This window comes from Rana temporaria, chromosome 1 (genome assembly GCF_905171775.1).
Source record: "Rana temporaria chromosome 1, aRanTem1.1, whole genome shotgun sequence".
NCBI lineage: Eukaryota > Metazoa > Chordata > Amphibia > Anura > Ranidae > Rana > Rana temporaria.
In genome coordinates this window covers 388,212,417-388,237,647 of record NC_053489.1, presented here as the reverse complement: position 1 = coordinate 388,237,647, position 25,231 = coordinate 388,212,417, and the positions used below count along the sequence as shown (strand labels likewise).

General features: G+C 46.8%; 1 protein-coding gene across 3 annotated transcripts in view; it reads left to right on the top strand.

Annotated features, from left to right (window-relative positions):
• The first annotated feature begins 8,356 nt into the window (after positions 1–8,356).
• The window catches only part of LOC120911959 (scaffold attachment factor B2-like), a 137,024-nt gene continuing 120,149 nt past the window's right edge, over positions 8,357–25,231 (top strand). For 2 of the 3 annotated variants that reach the window (XM_040322567.1, XM_040322566.1), the window contains exons 1-2: positions 8,358–8,630; positions 20,894–20,975. In XM_040322567.1, coding sequence (XP_040178501.1) covers positions 8,478–8,630; positions 20,894–20,975 — 235 coding nt within the window. In that variant the 5' untranslated portion in view covers positions 8,358–8,477. Of the gene's footprint in view, positions 8,631–20,893; positions 20,976–25,231 lie in introns of all 3 variants that reach the window. The other variant, XM_040322568.1, reaches the window with a different exon arrangement.

Genomic DNA, 25,231 nt, shown 5'->3' with positions numbered 1-25,231 from the left:
ATAATCCAACATCTTCTTATGCCCATCCCTTCCAGTGGAGAGACCTAACAGTGGAGGAGTTTAAGGTTTTTTTAGGCCTCACATTTTGCATGGGACTCAACCCAAAAAATGAAATGCATTCCTTTTAGTCAAAACGCCCCATTTACAATATGCCAATCTTCTCTGCAACAATGCCCAGAACCAGATATTTTATGATCATGAGGTTCCTCCACTTCAATGATAATACCCAGTGCCTTCCCTGAAATCACCCAAATTTTGACAGGCTTTTCAAAATTCGCCCCTTATTAAATTATTTTTCGGAATTATTCTTCCAGTTATATACCCCGGAACAACAAATATGTGTCGATGAGTCCCTTGTAAAATTTTGTGGCAGACTTAAAATAAAGCAGTTTATCCCCAGCAAAAGGGCCCGCTATGGGGTGAAGGTTTACAAACTATGTGAACGAGTCACAGGGTACCTGTATTCTTTCTTAGTCTACGAAGAGAAGGACACCCAGCTGCATGCCCCCGATTGCCCAGACTACTTGGGATCAAGTGGAAAAGTTGTTTGGCAACTCATCAACCCCCTACTGCACAAGGGCTACCATCTGTATGTAGATAATTTCTACACATCTCTTCTACTGTTCCACAACCTTCACCAGAAGCAGACCCCAGCATGTGGCACGGTAAGAAAGAACCGGAAAGGCTTTCCTCAAAGCCTTGTGAATAAGAAGCTGAGAAAAGGGGAATCGGCAAGTCTGCGCAACAAGGAGGTTCTGGCAGTGAAGTGTAAGGACAGAAGAGATGTATATATGTTATCTTCCATCCACAACAATTCCTTTGTGGAAACCCGCAGAAGGCGTGGCACCACCATCCAAAAGCCCACATGCATCCGGGACTGCAATTCGTTCATGGGGGGAGTCGACTTTAACGACCAAATGTTGGAACCCTACCTTGCCACAAGGCGCACGTACCATTGGAACAAAAAAGTAGCAATTTATTTTTTAATTTGGCCGTACATAACTCATATATAATTTATCGTAAGTCCACCCAAAACCCCCTACCCTTCCTTGGCTACCAGGAGGAAATCATCACTGCCCTGATATTCCAGAACGACCTACCCCAAAACATCCGATCAGATGTTCTAAGTCGACTCTCTGAACGTCACTTCCCAGATAAAGTCCCTCCCACAGCATCAGGCCGACGAGGTCAAAAAAGATGTAAGGTGTGTGCCAGTGAAGGAGTCAGATGAGACACAGTTTATTATTGTGTCGAGTGTCCTTCCCAACCAGGCCTCTGTGTAACTGACTTTTTTCGCCGTTACCATACTAAACAAAATGATTAGTTTAGTATGGTAAACGTAATCCTCCGTTCCTGCCTTCACACACCTTCACACCCCTTATGCCAATGCCTGCTTTGTAACTGACCCCGACTTGTTATTCGACCACGCTTCTGCCTAACGATTTTGTAATACCTCTGCCTGATCTGGAACTGACCCTGGACTGTTTTTCGACCACTCTTCTGCCTAACGATTCTGTAATGCCTCTGCCTGATCTGCAACTGACCTTGGACTGTTTGACCATGCCTTTTGCCTGCCTCATGGACTGATCTTGTACCCTGCTACTTGACTACTGGGATTCAACACAGGGGTCTCACATATGTGAGGGGCTCCAGAAAGATTTTCTGGATGAAGAAAACACTTTTTTTTGTTTTCTCATCCTAGATTAGGGTCTGGTTGCCCAGAGGCTTCAAAGAGATTTGGGTGGGAGAAGCCTCTACCCCTGTCCCCATTCTGTCCTGAACTAGGCCCTACTTCTGCCTGCTGCCTGTAGGACCTATGCCATCATGCCTCTGTCTGTTGCATGAACTGACCACACGACATGGACCTGCCTACTACCAGGACCAATATTTTTGGCACTGCTGACAATATGTCTGCCTGCACTAACCCTGACGGGACAGTATCCCTGCCTGGACAATTGTGTATGCCGTTGCTGACCAAGTCCCTGCCTGCTGCCTGGACCAGTGCCATCCTGCTGTGTAGAACTGCTCACCCTGAAAAAAGAGCCCGGCTTGGCATCCGGAGGCTGCTCCATGGGGGGGGGGGGGGCAATGTCAGGGACCTGCCAATCGGTCCCGGCGTGCATATTACTACACAAAATCAACAGCGCACACGTTAACGCATGATTGGCGCCATTTTTTCCTTTTAAAAAGCCAGAAGCTGCAGTCGCACTTTGCTGTCTGATCTGCAGCATTGTACCAGTATTCTGTGACCTGTTGAACCTGTTACCAGTACCGACCCGGCTCCGCCTGACCACCCGAACCTCTCCAATCCGACCCTTGGCTTGTTCTGACTCTGCTCTCCTGCCTACCGTTGCCAGACCCTTTGCCTGAATCCGACCACGCTTTAGCCTGCACTATATTCTTGACCTGGCTTGTCTGACCCCGCTAATAGCTGATTGCTTGTACCTAACCCGGCTTGCCTCACCAGCTCCTGGTGCCGCTGTTCCAGTACCTGTGCCAGCTCCAGAGTCGCTGACTCACCACATCTGCAATCACTGCCTCCTGCGCCAGCCCTTCCTGAAGGAGCACCATCCTGTGCCTGACTGCTGCCATCACCCAGGCACTCCTACCTCACTGCGCTCCCGAGCTTGCTGTCCCCACTCCAGCAGCTCCCGAGCCAGGGCTGTAAGAGAGGTCTCCTCCTGCAAACTAGGCTCTGACTACCAGGTACGTTCTCATACATAACACTGGCCGACCAATTGGTACAGGAACTCAAGTTTGTGTGTGAGTCAACGTTGGATACCATTCCATTGCTGTCCAGAACCTTGGTCTCTGCGATGGTTCTGCGTTACCTGATTTGGCTAAAATGTTGGTCTGCGGACCAGGCTTCCAAGAAGGCCTTACTTGATTTGCCTTTCAAGGGGGAACGGCTCTTCAGGGCCTCCCTGGACAACATCATAAAGGATGCCACAGGCTGTAAGAGTACTCTGCTTCCACAATCCAGAAAGGGAAAAGAGCCACGCCGTAGGCATGGGCCATCCTTCTCCGCTCATAAGCGGCTTTTTCATCCACCAGGAGTTGCAGGTAAGAGCTCCCAGACCGACAAGGCTCCCGCTGAGGGACAGAAGCATCCTTGGTTTCGCAAGCACAACAAGCCTGCACACAAACCTGCGACACAAGGGTGGGGGGTCGCCTTCGCACATTCGCGGCTCGGTGGTCTTTGCTACTTTACGACCGGTGGGTTTGCGAAGTAATTTTCTCAGGGTACAAGATAGAATTCCTCTCCTACCCTCCAAACAGGTTTTTTCCCCTCAAACCTTCAGCTCCCCTCGACTCGTCGGGTAGCCCTGTTTGGGGCCGTGCAGGATCCGCTGGAACAGGGGATGATTGTGCATGTGCCCCCGCTGAAAAGGTTTCAAGGATTTTATTCAAACCTATTTGTGGTCCCAAAGAAGGAAGGGGTCTGCCCAATCCTGGACCTCAAGGCTCTGAACTGCTTTGTAAAGGTCCAGAAGTTCAGGATGGAATCGGTGTGCTCGGTTTTAGCAGCACTCCATCAGGGTGATTTCCTGGCTTCCTTGGATATCAAGGACACGTACCTGCATGTCCCCATATTTGCCCGACATCAAAGGTTCCTCCGCTTTGCGGTTGGGGAGGACCACTATCAATTTTGGCCTGGCCTCAGCGCCAAGGGTGTTTACCAAGGTCCTCGCCCTGGTTCTAGCTTTGCTGCGACAGCGAGGTGTCGCTATAGTGGGTTACCTGGACGACCCTTTTCTGAGAGCTGCTTCAAGCTCAGAATTAGAGGTGGACGCAGCGATTGTCATCCAGACCCTCCGAGAATTCGGTTGGGTCCTGAACCTCCAGAAGTCGCTGTTGGTGCTGACTCGGCACCTGGAATACCTGGGTCTGGTCCTGGATTCCCTAGAGGCAAGAGTTTTTCTTCCCTCAGATAAACTAAAAACTTTGCAGGAAGCGGTGAGTCTGCTGTCCTCCTGCAGAAGGTCGTCGCTACATTTTTGAATGCGAGTCCTGGGACTCATGGTGGCCTCCTTCGAGGCGGTACCATACGCTCAATTTCACACTCGTGCCTTGCAGAAGGACATTCTGAAAAAATGGGACAAGTCTCCGTTGTCCCTGGATTGCCAGATCTGAGTGGACCAGGAGGTCAAGGCCTCCCTGGTCTTGTGGCTGAGGTCTCCGACCCTCCGAGCCAGAAAGTCCTTTCTCCCCCTTCAGTGGACAGTGATCACAACATGCTGGAGCTTCGAGCAATCAGGCATTGCCTCTCTTGGTGGTCTCAGAGCCTGCAGGGGTGCCCGGTCAGGATCCAGTCAGACAACGCCACGGCAGTGGCATATGTCAACAATCAAGGGGGTACAAGGAGCTTGGTGGCACCCTCGGAGGTCGCTCACATTCTGAGGTGGGCAGAACAAAGCGTGCCGGCTCTCTCGGCTGTATACATTCCGCGTGTGGAGAACTGGCAGGCGGACTATCTGTGCTGCCAGTTGCTGGACCAAGGAGAATGGTCATTGCACACGGAGGTGTTTCAACTAATTTGCAACAGGTGGGGCACTCCAGACATGGACCTGCTGGCTTCACGACTCAATTGAAAGGTGTCAAGGTTTGTGGCGCGGTCAAGAGACCCCTGGGCCGACACTGGTGGTGGAGCCCAACGTGCAGGGAGCGGCCTCTCGTAAGCCTCTGACTCAGGAGCCCCTGGTAGAGTAGACAGGGATCAAGAGTTCAGAGGGACACAAGCGCCTGGTAGTAAGCTGAGTAGCAGGCTGGATGCGGCCCGGAAATTGCGGGACAGGAATCAAGCAGGTGAAGCAGACCGGTTTAAAAAACAGGCGGGCAGATCAGAAGCCAGAGCAAAGTCCAAAGGGTAGTCAAAGTCCAGGCTGGGTCGGTATAACAGGCGGGCAGAGAACAGAGCAAGGGGTTGAGCAAATGCGGTGGTCAGACGTAGCCGGGATCAGGGGCAGGTGGCAGGCAGAAGTGGTCAGAGGAAGCCGGGTCAGGTAATCAGGATACAACAGGTTCACAGATGCAGGATACTCCAGTGATATGCTGTAGACTGGACAGCAAGATAGTGAGGGACCTGGCTGCTTTAAATAGCGTGTTTTGGCGCCAAACGCCGTCACGCGCGCCGCCGACCTTGTGCACACGCAGGTACTCGTGCGCCACCGCGCATTGCGCCGGGACTGGATTCTCCTGCCATTGTTACTGATGGCCATACTGCTGGAACGCCTTCCATAACACCCTGTGGGAGCAGTATAGGCTGATTTACGCTGAGACTACTGCTTCGTCTGCTACGCAGGGTGCAGACCGGGGGAATAACGATGATTGTAATTGCTCTGGATTGGCCTCGCCGTCCCTGGTACGCTGACCTGGTGTGTCTGGTGGTGGATGTTCTGTGGCGACTACCGCTGCGAGAGGACCTTCTGTCACAAGGTCCCATACTTCATCTTGCTTTACAGTCTCTGGCTTTTACGGCGTGGCTATTGAAAGCCAGGTGTTGAAGGACCGCGGCCTGTCGGATGCGGTTATTGCTACCATGTTAAGAGCATGTAAATCTTCCTCTAGGAAGATTTATCATCGTACTTGGAAGGCCTACATCTCTATGTGTGAAGAGCTAAGTTGGCGACCTTGGGTGTATTCGGTCTCCAGAGTTCTGCTGTTTTTACAGCATGGTGTGGACCAATGACTTGCTTTGAGTACCATTAAGGGGCAGATTTCTGCCCTGGTTGTCTTTTTTCAACTGCCCTTGGTGGCGCATTCCCTGGTGAGTATGTTTATACAGGGGGTTCAACATGTGGTCCCCATGGTGTGATCGCCTTAGCCTCTGTGGGACTTGAATTTGGTCCTCTCGGTACTTCAGAAACCACCGTTTGAAAATATCAGGGAGATTCCTTTGTTGACTCTCTCTCAAAAGGTGTCCTTTTTGGTGGCCATTATGTCAGTTAGACGGGTTTCTGAGCTGGCAGTCTTGTCTTGCAAGGCTCCTTATTTGATCCTTCACAAGGATAAAGCGGTGCTACGCCCGCAGCCTTCGTTTCTTCCAAAGGTCGTTTCGGCTTTTCATCTCAATGAGGACATTGTACTTCCGTCCTTGTGCCCTCGTCTTTTGCATCCCAAAGAGGCTGCTTTGCATTCCTTGGACGTGGTCTGAGCTCTCCGGGTGTACCTGTCCACTACAGCTTCGTTCCGGAAGTCGGACTCACTGTTTGTCTCAGTGACTTGTCCTAAGAAGGGTATGGTGGTCTCATCGAACACCATTTCTAGATGGATTAGACAGGTCGTAATTCCGGCCTATGCCATACGGGCACCTTCATTTCCTGTCACGGCGCATTCTACCCGGGCGATAGGTGCCTCCTGGGCTTTCTGACATCAAGCGTCTGTCTCCCAGGTGTTTAAGGCAGCGACTTGGTCGTCCATTCACACTTTCACCAAATTCTACAAGATTGATGTGAGTGCATCTTCGGATGCTAGCATCGGCTGCAAGGTTTTGTAGGCGGCCGTTTAGGTTGCATCTCCTCTGTTGGGGAGCTCTGGTTATGTTTAGGGTGAAGTCTGTTTTGGTTGCTGTTCCCACCCCTCGTTTTTTTTTTTTGCACTGCTTGGGGACGTACCTAATGTTCAGTGATTCTGCTGTGTCCGTCCATGAACGGAAGAGAAAATAGGATTTCTGTACTCCCTGTAAAATCCTTTTCCCTGTAGTTCATGGAAAGACACAGCACCCACCCCTCCTTTTTTCTATGTTTGTACTGCTTTTGGATGAACTGAGGCTGCTGTGTGCAGGAAGTGGGGTTGTATCTAGAGGGACCGCCCCCTGGGCGGTACTGTACAGTTTAAAGTTGTATTAACACTTTTACAATGTTTTCTGTCTAGTCCTCTCCCGATAGAAGGGAAATACCTAATGTTCAGTGATTCTGCTGTGTCCGTCCATGAACTACAGAGAAAAGGATTTTACGATGAGTACAAAAATCCTATTGTTTCTGGAACTAATTTTGCTTGCAATCCAAAGTTTTACTGTAGTCCCTCTGCATTACACTCTGTTTGATGCTCTGAATCAGCAAACCCAGATTGCGATCTACCAGTCACCTATCCGCAATCTACATGTTGCTGACCCCCATTCTAGATCATTTCAGGCTGGCCCCTTCGGCAGGTATAGCTATGTAAAACATTAAAAATAAGTGTATATGATGTTTAAAATCCAGTAATACATTCTCTCACCCTGCTCTGCACATGCTCAGTTGCGCTCCATTTTTAGGCAGTGCCGGCGTTCTGTCAAAACAGCCAACTCGTCAGAAACTCCAACTACTCCACTTCCGGTTTCTTTAAAACATCAGTAATTGGAGATTTTGATGAACTGCTGTTTGGACACAACACTGGCAATCGAATACAGTCTGGTGCATGATATTATGAGCAGAGATTGTTACTCCGTTGACATATTGGCCAACAAAATGGCCACCTCCGAGGCGGCGACAACTTTGACCTCATTAGCCGCTGTGCTGTCAAAATGGCTAAATCTTCCTGTGCCGGACTATATTTGGTTGCCGGTGTTGTGTCCAAACAGCAATTCGTCAAAATCTTCAACTACTGATGGAGTTTCTGACAAGTTGGCTAATTTAACAGAACACCAGGTCTGTAGATGCCAATCTGCTGACAGCCCTAAAGCAAAATTAAACCCTCCTATCCGTTACAGCCAAGGAAGCTGCTTCTGTTTAATCTGCAACTTCCATGGTCCTGCACATGCGATCACTTATCACACCAGACATTTGATGGTTTGACAGTTTGGTTGAGGACACAAGCAAATGTGACAGTTATCTGTCTCGGCATTCCAGGAATGTAACTGTTTTGGAAACCGTTAAATTGCTTTATGATTTACTGCTTTTCAGGGGCTTTGGGCTTCAGCAAAATGGAAGCCTCTGGCAAGAAGAAACAGGAGCAATGCTGCTGGAGGCAAACTACAGAACGCACATTTTGCCAATATAATTATGAATGTGTAATGTACGTTCCTTGCTAAAGAACATTCTTTTTCATCAAGTTAATATGTGGGAAATTTAGCTTTAACCCAACAGTAAACAAGGGGAATAATGTATTGAATCGGTAATTGCTGTTATAATGCCACATTTACACTACAACGACACAGTCCATGGAAATTGGGCGTTACTTATGTCGAACAACAAACACATAAGTTTACAACGGGCGTTTACAACACAGGCTTTATTTACGAAAACACCGCCATTTCATGGCGCAGTACCAGTAATATAAGGTTGGAAATTAATTCTAACGATCGCGGAAGGCGGAGCACTATAGCCGATGCGCACCATGTCCACAAATCATTTCCGGTGGGACATGCAGGTTGATGTACTTCCGGTGCAGTCACTGCGCAGGCGTGGCATGCGCATTGTCTTCGTTCGATGCCCTCGAAGTGGGTGCTGCGATAAGAGTTGTTGATAAGGAAGCGTCGACCGTTGTATTCGGGTATCATGGCAGAGCTCACCGTGGACTCGAGCGTTATTCCTGACGTTGAAACCAAGAAGTTGAGCGAGCTGCGGGTTATCGACCTGAAGGCCGAGCTGAAGAGGCGGAATTTGGATATCGGCGGGAACAAGAGTGCTCTCATGGAGAGGCTGAGGAAGGTGAGGGTGTGGATGGAGGGACGTGCTTGCATAGGTGGCCGCGTGGTGTGCAGGGACCTTGCAAGCTGCTTGTTCCTCATTAGGAGACCGAGTTTACCATGCTGTTTTTTCAGCCATGTTCTAAAGATGTGCGTCGCTTATAACCTGTTATTAGAGGGGAACTTGCCAAGCCTGGAGCAGCTGTGTGTGTGTGTGTCTCTCATCCAATTAGTTTCTAGCTTTCATTTTGCAGAGCAGTACTTCACCCTTTCTGGCCTAGGCGAGAATGTCACTCTGGTGCTCACATGTGCTGCAAGGCATTGTGAGGTCCTGGATCTCAGGCTTGTCTGCCTATGTGTGGACCAAACCCGCCCTCATTTACGTGTGTTTATTTGTCTAATTTTGACTACAGTAAAACCTCGGATTGCTAGCATAATTTGTTCCGGAAGCATGCTTGTAATCCAAACCACTTGTATAGCAAAGCGAATTTCTTTTTTTTTCCTATTACAAGGAATGTAAACATCCCTTCTAATAGAAAAAAAGCATGACAAGTCCACTCAAATATGAGATCTGGGGTCAAAAAGACCTCGGATCTCATATTTAAAGTGGTTATAAACCCACTTTTTTCACTTTTGCCTACAGGTAAGCCTATAATGAGGCTTACCTGTAGGTATAAAGAATATCTCCTAAACCTGTACGGTTCAGGAGATATTCCCCTCGCAATGCGCAGCTGATTGCAGCAGCGCATGCGCAGGGGGAATCCTCGGCTGAAGGGCCGGCCCCGCCGACCAATGCCGGAAAGGAAATCTCCCGCGCGCATGCATGCGCGGGAGTGTCGTCATCGCCGCTCCAGCCAATCACATTGCTGGAGCGGCGATACCCGGAAGACACGCCGAGGCTCGGCGTGGACCAGGTGAGTTACCTACCTCGTTCCGAGGTAAGTATTTCATAATGAGCTAATATGCGGTGCATATTAGCTCGTTATGGCTTTTTCCTTGCAGATGTAAAAAAATAATAATTATATGCTTGTTTACAACCGCTTTAAGTGGACTTGTCATGGTTTTTTTTCTATTGGAAGGGATGTTTACATTCCTTGTAATAGGAATAAAAGCGACACAATTTTTTTTTTTTTTTTTTTTTTTTTTTTTTTTTTACACTAAAATGCCAAAAAATGTCATTTTAAAAAACGTCTAAAAAAATGGCCATTTTAACCACTTCATTCAATACAGGGCATTTTGACCTTCTTCCTGCCCAGGCCAAATTATAGCTTTCAGTGCTGTAACATTTTGAATGGCAAATGTGCGGTCATGCGACATATAAAATCTTTTGCGCTAGAAACAAAGAACGACAATTTGGGGGGGGGGGGAGCACTTTTTTTTTTTTTTTTTTGCTATAGTAAACATCCCCAAAAATATATATTTAAAAACTTTTTTTTCTTTCTCAATTTAGGCCGATTTGTATTCTTCTACATATTTTTGGTAAAAAGTCGCAATAAGCGTATATTTGGTTTGCGCAAAAGTTAGTGTCTACAAAATAGGGGATAAGTGTGTGTGTGTGTGTTTTTTTTTTTTTTACTAGTAACAGCGGCAATTTTTTTTTATTTCATGACTGTGACATTGCGGTGGACATATTGGACACTTTTGACACAATGTTTGGACCAGTCGCATGTTATACAGTGATCAGTGCTATAAAAATGCATTGATTACTATGTAAATCAGGGCTTGACAAATTTGCTTGAATTTTAGGAGCCAGCTATAAAAGTTAGGAGCCAGTATATCGGCTGCTGATATTTCCAGCATGCTCGTCTGACAGAAGCCAGCTGAACAGCCAGCTTCTTTTGGACCTGCTGCCATACACACAGGCCGATTGGCGGCCAGTGTTTTTTAGCTGGCAGATGTTGCTCGACAGACTGCAGATTGTGAGCCGTGCGCTGCGAACAGAGTACAGTGTTGTGGAGTGCACTTACGTACAAAGTGAAGAATTCAGCGCTGCGCTACGTACAGAGGGGTTGAGGATTGCTTATGCAGAGATTGCTGGGTTCAGGTCAGCTCTCTCTCCAAACTTCTGTCCCCCCCCCCCCCCCCCTGCAGAGCGACCCTCTCTTCCAGATCTTTCCCTTCCTCTTTGTCCAGTGCACAGCACGACTATTACCCACAGAAGATAAGTACTGTCTGTACCTTAAGAGAGTCAGGCTTCCGGTGCGGGCTTCGGGAGATGATGCGGGCATCAGGCTGGAGTGTGTGTACCCCCCCCCCCCCGGTTGTCGTCCTCTGTTGTAGATGCAGGGGGAATTGTGCGTGTTGCAGGGAGAGAAGCCGCTGCGAGAAAGATGTTCAGCTGGAGTTAGGGGGCGGAGCTCGCGACTTTTCGGTTGTTAGGACACAGACTTCACTACAATCATTGTGGCGCCTGGGGGGAGGAGAGTAAAGACAAGCGCTGTGCATCCAAAAGAAGCCCTTCCTAAATCGACATTGGCTCCACCCCCTCCGGCCAGATTTCAGTGTCTAACGTACAGGTGGCAACCCTACTCCACAAGGCCGCGGCATCTTAGTCTGCGCACCCGTAGCAGAATGACGGCCCGGCGGTGGTTCAGTTATCCTGACTGGGCGTCCTATGATGCCTGGCAAGATAACAGCCGCCGCGCTCCAGTGGGGGCACGCATGGCGGGGATCGTTGTTTTTGCAGCGTGTCAGTCTGACACACCACTACGCTGCTCTCAGTAAAGAGCCTCTGAGGAGGCTCTTTACCATGTGATTAGCTGTGTCCAATCACAACTGATCCTGATGTAAACAGGAAGAGCGGTTGATCGGCTGCTCTCCTTGCCGGGGGGTCTGTGCTGATTATCAGCACAGCCCCTCCTCGGATGCCCATCCACCAGGGATGTCCACCACACTGGACCACCAGGCATGCCACCCTAGACCACCAGGCAGCTGCCAATCAGTGCACAGCAGCAATGCCTGCCAGTGCCATCGGTGCCACCTTGGTGCCCATCAGTGAAGGAGAAAACATACTTATTTACAACATTTTATAACAAACTTTTTTATTTCAATTCTTTTTTTTTTATTTGTCTAGCAAAAAATAAAAACTGCAGAGGGGTTTAAATACCACCAAAAGAAAGCTCTATTTGTGGGAACAAAATGACGATAAAAATTGTTTCGGTACAGTGTAGCATGACCGCGCAATTTAAACAGCTGCAGCGCAGAAAGCTGAAAATTAGCTTGGGCAAGAAGGGTGTGTAAGTGCCTGGTATTGAAGTGGTTAATGTGGCAGCTTTAACAGAGCTTGAAGGTTTTTTTGGCACAGTAGTGGGGCTTCAAGTGTGGGCATGTTAAACTTGCAGAGCATCAGGTTTGTACACTTATCGCTTTTGCCTTATGGCAAGGTCCTCCATCATGCTGGAAAAGGCATTGTTGGTCACCAAACTGTTCATTTGATGGTTGGGAGACGTTGCTCTTGGAGGATGTTTTTGTGCCGTTTTTTATGACTGTGTTCTTAGGCAAAATTGTGAGTGAGCCCACTCCCTTAGCTGAGAAGAAACCTCACACATGAATGGTCTCAGGATGCATTACTGTTGGAATTACACAAGACTGATGGTAGCGCTTGCCTTTTCTTCTCCGGACAAGTTTTTTTCTGGATGCCCCAAACAATTGGAAAGGGGATTCGTCACAGATGTTTTTCCTGAAGAGAAGTGGCTTCCTTGCTGCCCTTCTTGACACCAGACTATCCTCAAATTCTTTGCATTACTGTTCGTGCAGATGCACCTGCCTGCTGCCATTCCTAAACAAGCTCTGCACTGGTGGTGCCCCGATCTTGCAATTGAAAAAACTGTTGGAGATGGTCCTGGTGCTTGGTGGACTTTCTTGGGTGCCCTGAAGCTTTCTTCACAACAATTAAACCTCTCTCTCCTTGACGTTCTTGATTCAATAAATGGTTGATTTAGGTGGAGTCTTAGTAACAGCAATATAGGAATGATTCTCTGTTGGACCTGGTAATCTCAAACCATGCAGATCGTATTACTTATGTTCAGATACCTGGGTAGCAGTGATCATAACATGATGTAATTTGATGTTGGCTGTAAGAAAAAATCACATACAGGAAAGATAAAAACACTAAAAGGTGTGTGTGTGTGTGTGTGTAAAAAATATATCCAAATATGTCATACTTGCCTCCACTGTGCAGTTCGTTTTGCACAGTGGCTCTAAACCTGGTCTTCTGGGGTCCCTCGACCATCCCCCTTCTTGGGGAAGCGCTCAAGGGGATTAGCTTGCGGGTGCGCTCCCCTTGATGCGGCTGGATCAATTTTCCCCTGGTGCATCATTGATTTGACTGATAGCAGCGCAGCCATTGGCTCCCACTGCTGTCAATCTCCAATGACAAGCCGCCTCAAGCTGGGGGAAACCATTGTGGGAACGAGCCCACAGAGTTTTGTGGCTTGGGTAAGTAAAATGGGGGAGGGGGGGCTTGGGGGGGCCAGAAAACGCAAGGTGTTTTTCCCACCTCACCTACCAGGACAGATATTGGCTCCACCCTCTACAGGAAACAAATCGGATACAATTTTTAAAAAGCCCCTCCCTTTCCTCTGACCCTCAGTTGTTTTGTGTTTCCAGACACTCCAGGAGCACCGACCTTATTTTTGTTTTTTCCTAGGTCTGGTAACTGGTTGGCGGACCCCCCCTTCTCTGGCATCATCCAGTACTGGTTGTGGCCAAGTCCTGGATATATTAGTCCCTGTACTTTCTGCCAGAAGGGTTCCCTATTTTGGAGGTGCTTGCTGGTAAAAAAGTGACGACAACTTCCTTCAGGTTCCCCCCCCCCAGCTCTGCCTGGTGGAAGCCTTGTCCTCCTTGTGATTCGCCGAGGTGTACCAAGATGGCGTCGAAGGACTTCCGGTGACGCAGGAACCGGAAGTCACGTGATGCACTTTCCGGCACCGTGTTAAGGAACACGGCGTAGTACACTGAGGACATGCTGCCTGGGACAGCAGCCTATTTCTCTGGCTGATCTCCACTCACTGTATGGAGCTTGAGGACAGGTTCGAGGATGGAGCACCCGCTTGGGTCCCATACTGCCCCCAAGGTAAGCTCTTGTCTGTGAGTATACAGCAGGGGACTTTTTTTTTTGTGTGGACCTTTTTCTTATGGCTTTTGTTTCTGCTTTTTCTAGGACGGACCGAGGAAAAAAATGTGGAAACTGTAGGGCCAGGTTTTCTGTCTTCTATGAAGGAGGTTGTAGCCTCCTTCCGGTCTTTTAATGACAGAGTAGCAGGGCGCTGGTTCAGTTATCATACAAATACATACAAATTACATTGACATAAAAGAAAAACAACATGGTTCTATCCTGTATCCTCCTGGATTTCATCTCTCTTCTACCTGGGCCCTCTCTTCTACCTGGGCCCTCTCTTCTACCTGGGCCCTCTCTTCTACCCCTCATCTCTTGTGGGCAGGGAAAGAGAGAAAAAAAAAAGGGAATTACACCTATATTGTGTTATTAAAAGTGCATTGTGCTCATTTCCCCCTATCTTATAACTCATTACTGTGACCTATATAATTTTTTTTTAAGGGGACCAGAATATCCCTTTTTTTTTTTTTATTTATTTTTTTCTCCTCGTCACCTAATGGGCTCCTTGTGAAAAAAAAAAATGCCCCCACCTATATTGTGTTATTTAAAGTGCATCATACACATTTTCCCATGACTTATCGTTTGATTTACTACTGTGACATCTATATGTAAAAAAATAAAATAAAAAAAGATTTTTTTTAACCCTTTCATGCCTAAGCCTATTTATGACATTTGGTGTATACAAGTTAAAATACGTATTTTTGGTTAGAAAATTACTTGGAACCTATAAATATATTTTTAGCAGAGAATCTAGAGAATAAAATGGCGATTGTTGAAAAAGTAAAGTTAGCCCAATTTTTTTGCATAATGTGAAAGATGTTACGCCGAGTAAATGGATACCAAGCATGTCACGTTTTATAATTGCACGCACAAACTATGTTACCTAAAAATCTCCATAGGCGACGCTTTAAAGCGGTTGTAAACCGCATAAACTTTTTTTTTTTTTAACCTGCAAGGCAAAAGGCATAGTCGGCTAGTATGCACCGCATACTAGCCGATTATGAAATACTTGCCTCGGAACGAGGTGACCACCACTTACCTGGTCCACGCCGAGCAGGATGTCATCTTGCTCCGGCGTGTCTTCTGGGTATCGCCGCGATTGGCTGGAGCGGCGATGACGTCACTCCCGCGCGTGGGGAGATTTAAAATCGGCAGGGTCCGGCGGATGCCGGTCCTTTCGCCATGGATTCCCCCCTGCGCATGCGCCGCCCGCATTGCGAGGGGAATATCTCCTAAACTGTGCAGGTTTAGGAGATATTCTCCTTACCTACAGGTAAGCCTATAACAAGGCTTACCTGTAGGTAAAAGTCAAAATAATGGGTTTACAACCACTTTAAACTTTTTTTTTTTTTTTTTACGGTTACCAGGTTAGAGTTACAGAGGAGGTCTAGTGCTAGAATTATTGCTCTCGCTCTGACGATCGCGGCGCTACCTCGCATGTGTAATTTGAACACAGTTTTCATATGCGGGCGCGATTTCCGTATGCGTTTTGTTTGTTGCGCAAGCTCGCGGGGAGGGGGGGCGCTTTAAATTTTTTTTTTTTTTTTTTTTACAAGAAATGTAAACATCCCTTGTGACAGTAATAGTCAGTGACAGGTACTCTTTATGTACTTGAAAGTATTCAGACTCCCCGAAAATGGCGATTCTGAATACTGTGTATTGGCAGCCGAGAAACCCAGAAGTGACGTCATGATGTCGCTTCCGTGTTTTCAATGCGGACACTGAATCAAGGCCGTTTACAGCTTTTGTTTCAGAGTGCGCCTGGACGATGGAGGCGCAGGATCGGGGATCGGGTCGCCCGGTCAGAGAGGCGGCGGGAGGGGGGATAGCCGATCGCCGGCTCTAAACAACGGTACCGGGATGATGCATACAGCTGCAGGCATCATCCCGGTATAACCCCCGAAAGCCGAGGATGCATATATGCGTTCGCTCGGCGTGAAAGGGTTATGATGGCAATAATATCCCTTTTTTACCCCAATACCTAATGACCTCCTTGTGAGGAAAAAAAAGCAGGGAGGGGGAGAGAAAAACACCCCTGGAAAATGGGGGGGAGAAGGGAAGGCCTGCTGCTCCCACTGTGGACCAAACCAACCAGGGTTCCTTAAGTACCGCCTTCCCTACTCGTATATCCTGCATATTATCGAGGATTGTCTAAACTCCACCCAAACGCCCCAGGTTCTATTGTCTCCGCTCCTAGATTCCTCATATTGGTACACTGCCTCCTCCATAATTTCTTATTTTTTTTTTCTACCTCCCTCAACCATTCCTGAATTGATGGGGCTTGCATTACCCGCCACTGTTTCGGGATCAATACCTTCGCTGAATTTAGTAGGATTGGGATAATTGTTGCTTTATATTTCTTCCTAGGGATAGCTGTTGCATGGAACAAACGTTGCCAGGGGTCCAGACTGATCTCAGTGCCACTGTGAGGCATATTCTGGGGGGATCTTGTATGATAAAAAAAAATGTGTAAGGTAAAGTCTACAGGATTGGGAATTTCAATTTGTAAATGGATAGAAAACTGTCTAAAAGACAGAATTCAGAGAGTAATGGTTAAAGATTCTTACTCTGAATGGTCTAAGGCAGGGGGTGTCCAAACTTTTTTCAAAGATGGCCAGATTTGATGAAGTGAACATGCGTGAGGGCCGACCATTTTGCCTGACATTCTTTGAACCATTAAATTCGGTCTAAGTGTGTTCATCTGAGCTCTAATACACTGCCCAACAAGAATTCTCTTGCCTTTGCGGCTGTGTGTGGTGAGCTTGGGCGTGTTATTTGGAAATACTGTATATATTTCTTTTGTGGCCCAAACGAATCCCAGAGCGCAGCTCAGGACTAAGGATGAGCTTGGGCGTGTTATTTGGATATACCGTATTTATCGGCATATAACACACAGGCTTACCATTACCATGAATTCAGCCTCACCATTGCAACCAATTCAGCCTCACCATTGCAACCAATTCAGCCTCACCAGTGCCGTGAATGCAGCCTCATCGATGCCCTTCTGCAGACTCGGAGGGGGGGGGGGTTTTTTTTTTGGTTGAACTGATGTAAAAAGGAGGGTTAGGGGAAGTAGACTCCATCACTGTGATTTGAACAGAAAACGCTACACTAAGGTGGTAAACCGCAGTGATGCATATGAGGGGTAGGTGGGACTTTAAATGAAGCTCATGATGACAAAACATAAATGGTGGAAATATAAATTTAATGTTGCATACAAAACATGTTTACATACTTGATTCCATATACAAAAACTGCACCTATAACATGGTGCAAATCTCTGACCCAAAACCCCCCCCCCCCCCCCCGAACCAATAAAATAGTTTGACCTGCAGCTGTGCCGGAGGGCATGGTGTCCAAGACCGTGGGCCACCCAAAGACATGGTGTCGGGAGTCGAGGATGCATGTACAAGGGTGACACCCGTCACAGGCAAAGTCCAGAAGGTCCAGGGATCCCCGAGCACCCCTAATGTGAAAAGTGAGAATGAGAGAGAGCCAAGGGGGCAGAGTGAAACAAGATAGATGGGAGGGCAGGAGTTGTGAAGTGTTGATCGATTTGGTGGCGGTGGACTGGTGGGAAAGGGGATGAGTGCAGCGGTGAAGGTAACTTGGGGGACAACCAGAAGTGGAGGGTCAGCACCAACCAGTGAAGAAGGAAATGGAAGTGATGGACGAATCCTTTATTTCCATCAATTTTAAAAACCAGACCTGCAGAACATTGGCACACGCTGAAAGCTCGGTTAACGACTTGGCTTTTGGAAGCCAAGTGCTGATGGACAGAGTTTATCAGATGGGGTCAACCACATCATGCTTCACCACTTCCGAACCACCGCACGCCGATATACGTTGGCACTTTGATAAAGGATATCTAGCTGCCATAACCCCGTTATCCTCCCGGTTTCCGATAATAGTGGTCTCTGTGGCAGATTGGCCACGAGATCACTTTTGGCGGTGGGAGAGGGACGCTCTCCCATGCCCTCCGCCGCTTACCGGAGCCGTCGGTAGAGGCGAAGGCAATCGGGTCCTTTTTCCTGCTTGGTATGGAGACAAATGAGGGGAAAATGGCCCCCACCCGTCTCCATTCCATTGCAGGGCGGAAGCGGCGTCAAAACATCACTTCCGCCCATTGCTCTTAAAGGCCCCCCCCCCCTTTTTTTTTTTTTTTTTTTTTTTTGCATTTTAGTGTAAATGAGATCTGAAGTATTTTTGACCCCAGATCTCATATTCAAGAGGTCCTGTCATGCTTACTTTCTGTTACAAGGGATGTTTACATTCCTTGTAATAGGAATAAAAGGGACACAATTATTATTTTTTTTGCATGCGCCCCATCCCACCAAGCTTGCGTGCAGAAGCGAATGCATACAAGAGCAGCGCCCGCATATGATAATGGTGTTCAAACCACACATGTGAGGGATCGGTAGAGCGAGGGCAATAATTCTAGACCTCTAACTCAAAACATGCAACCTTTAGGTTTTTTTGTCGCCTATGGAGATTTTTAAGGGTAAAAGTTTGACGACAACATTCCACGAGCGGGTTCAATTTTGAAGCGTGACATGTTGGGTATCAATTTCCTCGGCGTAACATTATCATTCATAAAAAAAAAATAATAATTGGGCTAACTTTACTGTTAATTTTTTATTTATTTTTTCCAAAAAAGTGCGCTTGTAAGACTGCTGCGCAAACGGTGTGACAAAGTATTGCAACGGTCACCATTTTATTCTCTAGGTCACAGGTGTCAAACTCCATTTCATCGTGGGCTGCATCAGCATTAGGATTGCCCTCAAAAAAGTGGGTTGTAACGAAGATTAGATGTCCACTCCCCATATATTGGATGTCAAGAGCCACCCCAGCTTCAGAAGTTGAGTCCCCCACTCTCCCTTGCATCACAGTGCACCCCCCTTTCCTTATGCTGCTGCTGGGGAGAAGCTGGATGAATTGCTTAAAAGTAAGGGCCCTTTTCAGATGTACGCTTTTTCATCCATCCATTTGCGGATGAAAAAGGGACATAAATTGGTCCCTATGTGATTTCGGGTGTCAGTGTATAAACATCTGCTGACACCCGTAATCACCCGCCTCCGCAAGCATCCGATTTTGCAGACGGAAGAATGTCCTATATTTTTTTTTTTTTTCCTTCCGTCTGCGGATCGGATGAACACGGACGGTCCCTGCACAGTGTGCGGAGACAGCCCTGTCATCCGCCGGCTCAGTGGGGATATACAGAGCGATCCCCGCTGAGCTTATGGACACGGAGGCGATGTGGAAAGGCCCTAAGGGTCTTGAGGGCGAGCAGAGGAGGGCTGGAGCTCTCCTGCAGCTGCAGGAGAGGTGCGAGGGCCACATGAAATGGCCTGGAGGGCCGGATTCCCCCCGCGGGCCTTGTGTTTGACACCTGTGCTCTAGGGTGTTAGAATTTTTTTTTTTTTACAATGTTTTGGGGTTCTAAGTAATTTTCTAGCAAAACTGTTAACTTCAAATACTACAAATCTGAGACTCAGTCCTTAGCTACTTGCCGACTGTCGGCAGAATGGCACGGCTGCGCAAAGGGACGTACCTGTACGTTCCTTTGAATTTGTCGCTGTGCGGGCATGCGCCCCTGCCACGAACTCGGTGACCTTACCCACCGACTCTATGTCCAGTGTCCCGCGATCGTGTCATGGAGCTGCAGATTGGGGAGATGCCTATGTAAACAAGGCATTTCCCTGTTCTGCCTAGTGACAGGACAGTGATCTACTGCTCCCTCTCATTGGGAGCGGTGATCACTGTCGTGTCATTTGTAGCCCAGCTCCCCCACAGTTAGAATCAATCCCTAGGACACACTTAACCCCTTCTTCGCCCCCTAGGGGTTAAGCCTTTCCCTGCCAGTGTCATTTACACAGTAATCGGTGTGTTTTTATAGCACTGATCGCTGTATAAATGACAATGGTCCCAAAATAGCTTCAAGTGTCATGTGTCCGCCATAATGTCGCGGTTTGCCGCCATTACTAGTAAAAATTATTTTTATAAAAATGCCATAAATCTATTCCTGATTTTTATATTTTTCAAAGAAATATGTAGACTACATATTGGCCTAAACCGAGAAAAATGATTTTTTATTTTTTTAATATATTTAAAAAAAAAAAAATCAGAATTGACTCCTTTTTTGTTTTCGGCGATCTCCCCCCATTGATCGGCCAAACGGCTGGCTTCTGTCATACAGTCTGACATGCACACAGCAGAATGTCTGCTTTTTTTTATTTTTTATGGCAAATGTCTCCTGACATTCTACCCGTGTGTATGGGGCTTAACTCTCCTACCAAGCAGATTCAATTCACACATCAGCGTAGTGCAAACATGCGTTCCCACTTGCGTTTTTTGCACATAAATGTACATAGGGCTGCCCTATGCACAACAAGTGCCCCAGAGTAGCTGAAGAACCTTTTCGGATGTGGAACGTTGTGAGTTTGGCACAATTGTAGTACTTTTTGTTGCACTACAAATGCTTGGCAAAAGATGCGACTGATTGGGATCATTGAAGGCTGCTTTCACATCTGCACATTTCCAAAGCAGGCTTTGGAGAAGTTTTCCAAAACGCATTACAAAGTGCATATTTTTTGTGCGTGTTTCTGCACCTTTGGGCAGATGCCAATACAGCCTAGATCGCAACGTGCGTGTGCTAGGAGTTAAAGAAACGCACAACAAAATGCACACTTTCGATGTAGGTTGCTGTGCATTCAGAAATGAGCATATACAAATGCATCCTAAATAGTAATGCAAGCGTGATGTGCATTTGCCACATGCATTCGAAATGCATTCAGAAACGCGGAGATGTGACCATAGCCCAGGGATGCACAATTTGTATCACCCGACGGCCAGGATATGTAGTGCCGGACATTAGCCATGCTGCTTAAGCCCCCCCCCCCCCACCCCCGCTATGTATCCTGGGCTTAGTAGCTTGCCCATCTGAGGGCCCAGGACTGGAATAGTGTGCGCCACCATGGAGAGCACACGTCTGCTCTCCTCCCTTGTTACTGACCCGGAAGCAGCATGTATGACGTTCCTTTCAGCTCGTCGTCGGTGTCCCCTATATGGTTAGGGAAGAAATAATATAATAGGCTCTGAGAAAAACAGCCAGAAGATGTATACCTTTTTTGTATTCTGATTTTTTTTTTTTTTTTTTTTTTTAAAAGGCTATTGAAGAGGAGGGAGGAAACCCAGATGAAATATGTTCTGAAACTCCGAGCAAAAAGACCCCAAAACGAAGTGGAAGAGGTAAATGTGAAACCATAGCATCCCATTGATTTTCCAAGCTCACTGCATAGAAGATTCTCTGTCATTCTGATGTTCTGAACTTTATTTTTTTTTATAAAAAAAACATGTATGTGAAATGTGTTTGTGGTAGCGTGTTTAACCACTTGGCGCCTGCGCTATAGCTGATAAACTGCTACAGCGCAGGCTTAAAATGCTGGGAGGGCATACATGGACATCCTACCGGGTGGGCGCGCAGCCGGCTTTCCCTGTGATCGCAGAATCCTTCGGGGGAGAGGGGCCTTTACCATGTGATCAGCTGATTGCGGATGGGTAAACCACTCGAGTAAAGGGGGGGGGGGGGGGGGGAAAGAAGAGCTAATGCGTGGTATATCTGTCAGGGAGGACAGTGCCTCCAACAGACAAGAGTTTGTTTCAGCTTGGATGGACATCTTTGCCATAAAAACCAAAGCTCTAGAGAGCGCAAGGTGCAGAAAAATGCTTTTGGGAGGTTGGTATGGCTCGGAATAAATATAATAATTTGGATAAGATGTCCATGTTTAGAATATTTATGCGGCCAAACCAGGGAATTTTTAAGTGATGCAAAGACTCTAGTGATCTCTTAATTTTTGTCAGTAAAGTGCTGTAGTTAAGGGAGTAAAGAGCCTGTAAACCGGTGTGTAATCTCGGTGCCTAAATAATTGATTTTGCCTTGCCCATAAAAGGGGAAGTTGTTTTAAGAGTAGCCAAAATGTGTTTGGGAAGTGTGAAATTCAAGGCTTCGGTTTTGGATCTATTTAATTTAAAGTTGCTATAAGTGCCAAATCTATGAGGTTCCTGTAAAAAGGATACTAATGTACGGTTAAGTGACGTAGAGTAAGTCATCTGCACATAGGGATAATTTGCAATGGTTGGAAGTTGTTTGGATTCCATCTATGGAGGGGTTGTCAGATGGCTTGTGCTAGATATTCATGAACTATGACAAACAGGGATGGGGGGAACCCTGCCTAATGCCGTTAGCAATAGAAAGTGTTGGACTTCATTCTTTTGGTGAGAGCCACTGCTGAGGGAGAGGAATATAATGATTGGGTTTGGGCCCTAGATTTCTCTCCAAAATCATATCTGTTGTAAAGAGAGGCGGAGAAATGTCCAGTCAACCCTATCCAAATGCCTTTTCGGCATCACAAGTCAAAAAGCAGGATGAAATGGGATGCTAATGGGCATAATAAATTAAATGGAGGGTTTTGATAGTATTGTCCCTCGCTTCTCGAGCCGGGGACAAAGCCAATCTGATCCCTATGTATAAAAACTGGCAAGTGTGGGGTTATATGGCTTACAACTATCTTCGAGAATAGCTTGAGGTCCACATTTGAGAGATGGGTCTGTATTTCCCACAGCTTAAGTGATACTTACCTGGTTTGGGTATAACCGCGATCTGTGCTTGCAGCATCGATGAAGAAATAGGGTGGGAATCAATTGCTTCAAAAGCTTTTGCCATTATCGGAATTAAGAGGGGCAAAGGTTTTATGAAAGCCATCTGGGCCAGGACTCTTCCCATTTTTAAGGCCTTTAATGACCTGTAAACATTCTGTAGCTTGAATCAGAGCTTCTAGGTCCTCTGCATCGTGTTACGGAATGGTAGGTAAGGCTGTTTCCTGAATATAAGTGGGAATGGAAACGGAGCTCAATGGGGAGGGTATATTTTGTATAAAGAGGCGTAAAAATGCCTAAACTCGATTTCTGAGCTCTTATGTATTTTGTTATTGGAAGACGTGATAAGGTAAGGAATAGACTATCGGCTTTGTCTTGGCTGTATGATCTGTGATAAATGTCTACCACATTTATTAGCTTGTGTACACCTCTCATCTTATCCCTTGCTATAAGAGAGCAGTCCGCAAACAGGCGAAGGGGGTCTTGACGTGCATTTGAAAGTTACAATTTCATGTGCGTTTATGCTTGCATTTAAGCGATGAAATTGGTTAGTAGGTGTTTTAATATCTGTTGTGTGTTTGTGGTTTAATCTGGGGCCTTGTTGGATAAAAACGCCCCGTAAAACACATTTTAGTGCTTCACATTTAGTCATAGGGTGTGTCTGGTCATTGGCTTGATCTCGGACAAAGTCCCCCTTTAAAAAAAAAAAAAGCTTGAGATATGGAATTTGAGCTATGTCAGTCAAGATCATCATTCAGAAGCCAGGACTGACTACGAGAAGATTTAGGGAAGTGACCAATAAATGTACAGGCCCGTGGTCGGACCATAACCCAAGACCAATCGAGGATGTCTGGTTGGAGTCTGTCTAGATGGGATTGAGATATTAGGATGTAATTGATCCTACTATAAGAGTGGGCTGCTGAGAATCATGTGGTCTCTGTAGGGTGTAACACTCGCCATGCATCCATCAGGGTCAACTGTATGAGAAGAACAAATTTGTCAGTGTAGATGGAGTTGAGAGATGACTTGCCCGTAGAGGAGTCCAATTTCGGAATCAATGGCACATTTGGTACTACCGATCCAATCCTAGTGTGTGATCTGAAAGACTCCAGGTGGGCTGTCGGACAAGTGGAACTGTAGCTTCTCCAGGTTGGGAAAATAGACAGCCACTGTGAACACTGTTTACATATGTTTCAACTTTAAGAATATTTAGCGACCTGAGGGATCTGAGTCCAGCACCTCTGGGTTAAATGAGCAATGAACACACAATGATATACAATGTAATGCATATAATCCCACACATAGGTTGGACTTGTGTCTTTTTTCAACCTCACCTACTATGACACCCCTTTTGGATCTAGCCGTTGTGTTGGTGCTATGGAACCAAGTGCGAAAATATTTATTTGGTAAGCAAGGAACTATGTCAGAACGAAAATTTATTTCCTTAGTAACAGAAGTTGGACTTATGAAAGTGGTATAGGATTTCCCACTGCTTTTTGGAGTATTGCACACCCTACAATTGAGGGGGGCTATCCGTAAGAGAAACTGAAACATTTGCATGTTGGGCTAAAACTATGATTTAAAGTTGGACGACTAGGATGTTGTAATTCAAAACCAGCTATGGTAGTATAATAGTGGTGAGACACCGTAGCCAAAGCCAATAGGAATAGGGACATGGTACAACCACTCCATCTAGTTGCCTGGTTAGGAAGTTTTTTTGAAGCCTGCTAAATAGAAACTAATGGAAAATGGAAACTAATGGTGCATACATATATCAGAGCTGAGAAAAGCTCTGCATACTCTAATGTGGGGAACATGGGAAGCACTTGGAGAAACCCCGTCACAAATGTTCGCCACTATGGGTGCTCGTGGGCAACAGCCTTTTCAGGATCTCCAGTGAGAGCCCCCCTCCATCAAACATAGTAACAAAACATTGTAGAAACATCACAACACCAGTGATTGAAGTTGACAGGTGCCAACAAAGACAAGTCCCAAAGTAGGCACAATGAGTTTCCTAGATTTGAAGATCTCATCTTGCCAAAGATTTGGAGGTGTTTGAACAAGTACGCTTCTTTTTCTTCTTGGAGTGCGGTTTTCAGCCTGTGGTGAGTGGAAGGCCTGCGTCAACCAGCAAAACGCAATGACTCTTCACTGCCTGTGGGGAGGTAGGCTTCAGAATTTCCTCCCTAATTGGCGGAGCATAACGGAAAACCAATATATTCTGAGTATTCTGTCCCAGGGTCGATAGAACAATATCGGAGCTCTCAAAAGTATAAGCATGCATATGTACTTGGCTTGGGCCCATTTTGCAGCAATTGCTGCCTCAATGCGGTGTGGCATGGAAGCTATCAGCCTATGGCACTGCTGAGGTGTTATGGAAAGCCAGGATGCTTCAATGGCTGCCTTCAGCTCTTCTGCATTGTTCGTCCTCATGTCTCATCTTTCTCTTGGCAATGCCCCATAGATTCTCTATGGGGTTCAGGTCAGGCTAGTTTTCTGGCCAATCAACCACAGTCTTTGAACCAGGTTTTGGTGCTTTTGGCATTGTGGGCAGGTGCATTCCCATAGCTCGTCTGCAAAAGGAAGCATGAAGTGCTCCAAAATCTCCTGGTAGACGGCTGCATTGACCCTGGACCTAATGAAGCACAGTTGACCACCAGCAGATGACACGGCTCCCCAAATCAACACTGTGGAAACTTCACACTGGACTTCAAGCATCTTGCAGTGTGTGCCTCTCCATTCTTCCTCCATACTCTGGGTACTTGGTTTCCAAATGAGATGCAAAATTTGCTCTCATCAAAAGAGGACTTTGGACCACTGAGCAACATACCAGGTCTTTTTTTTCTTTA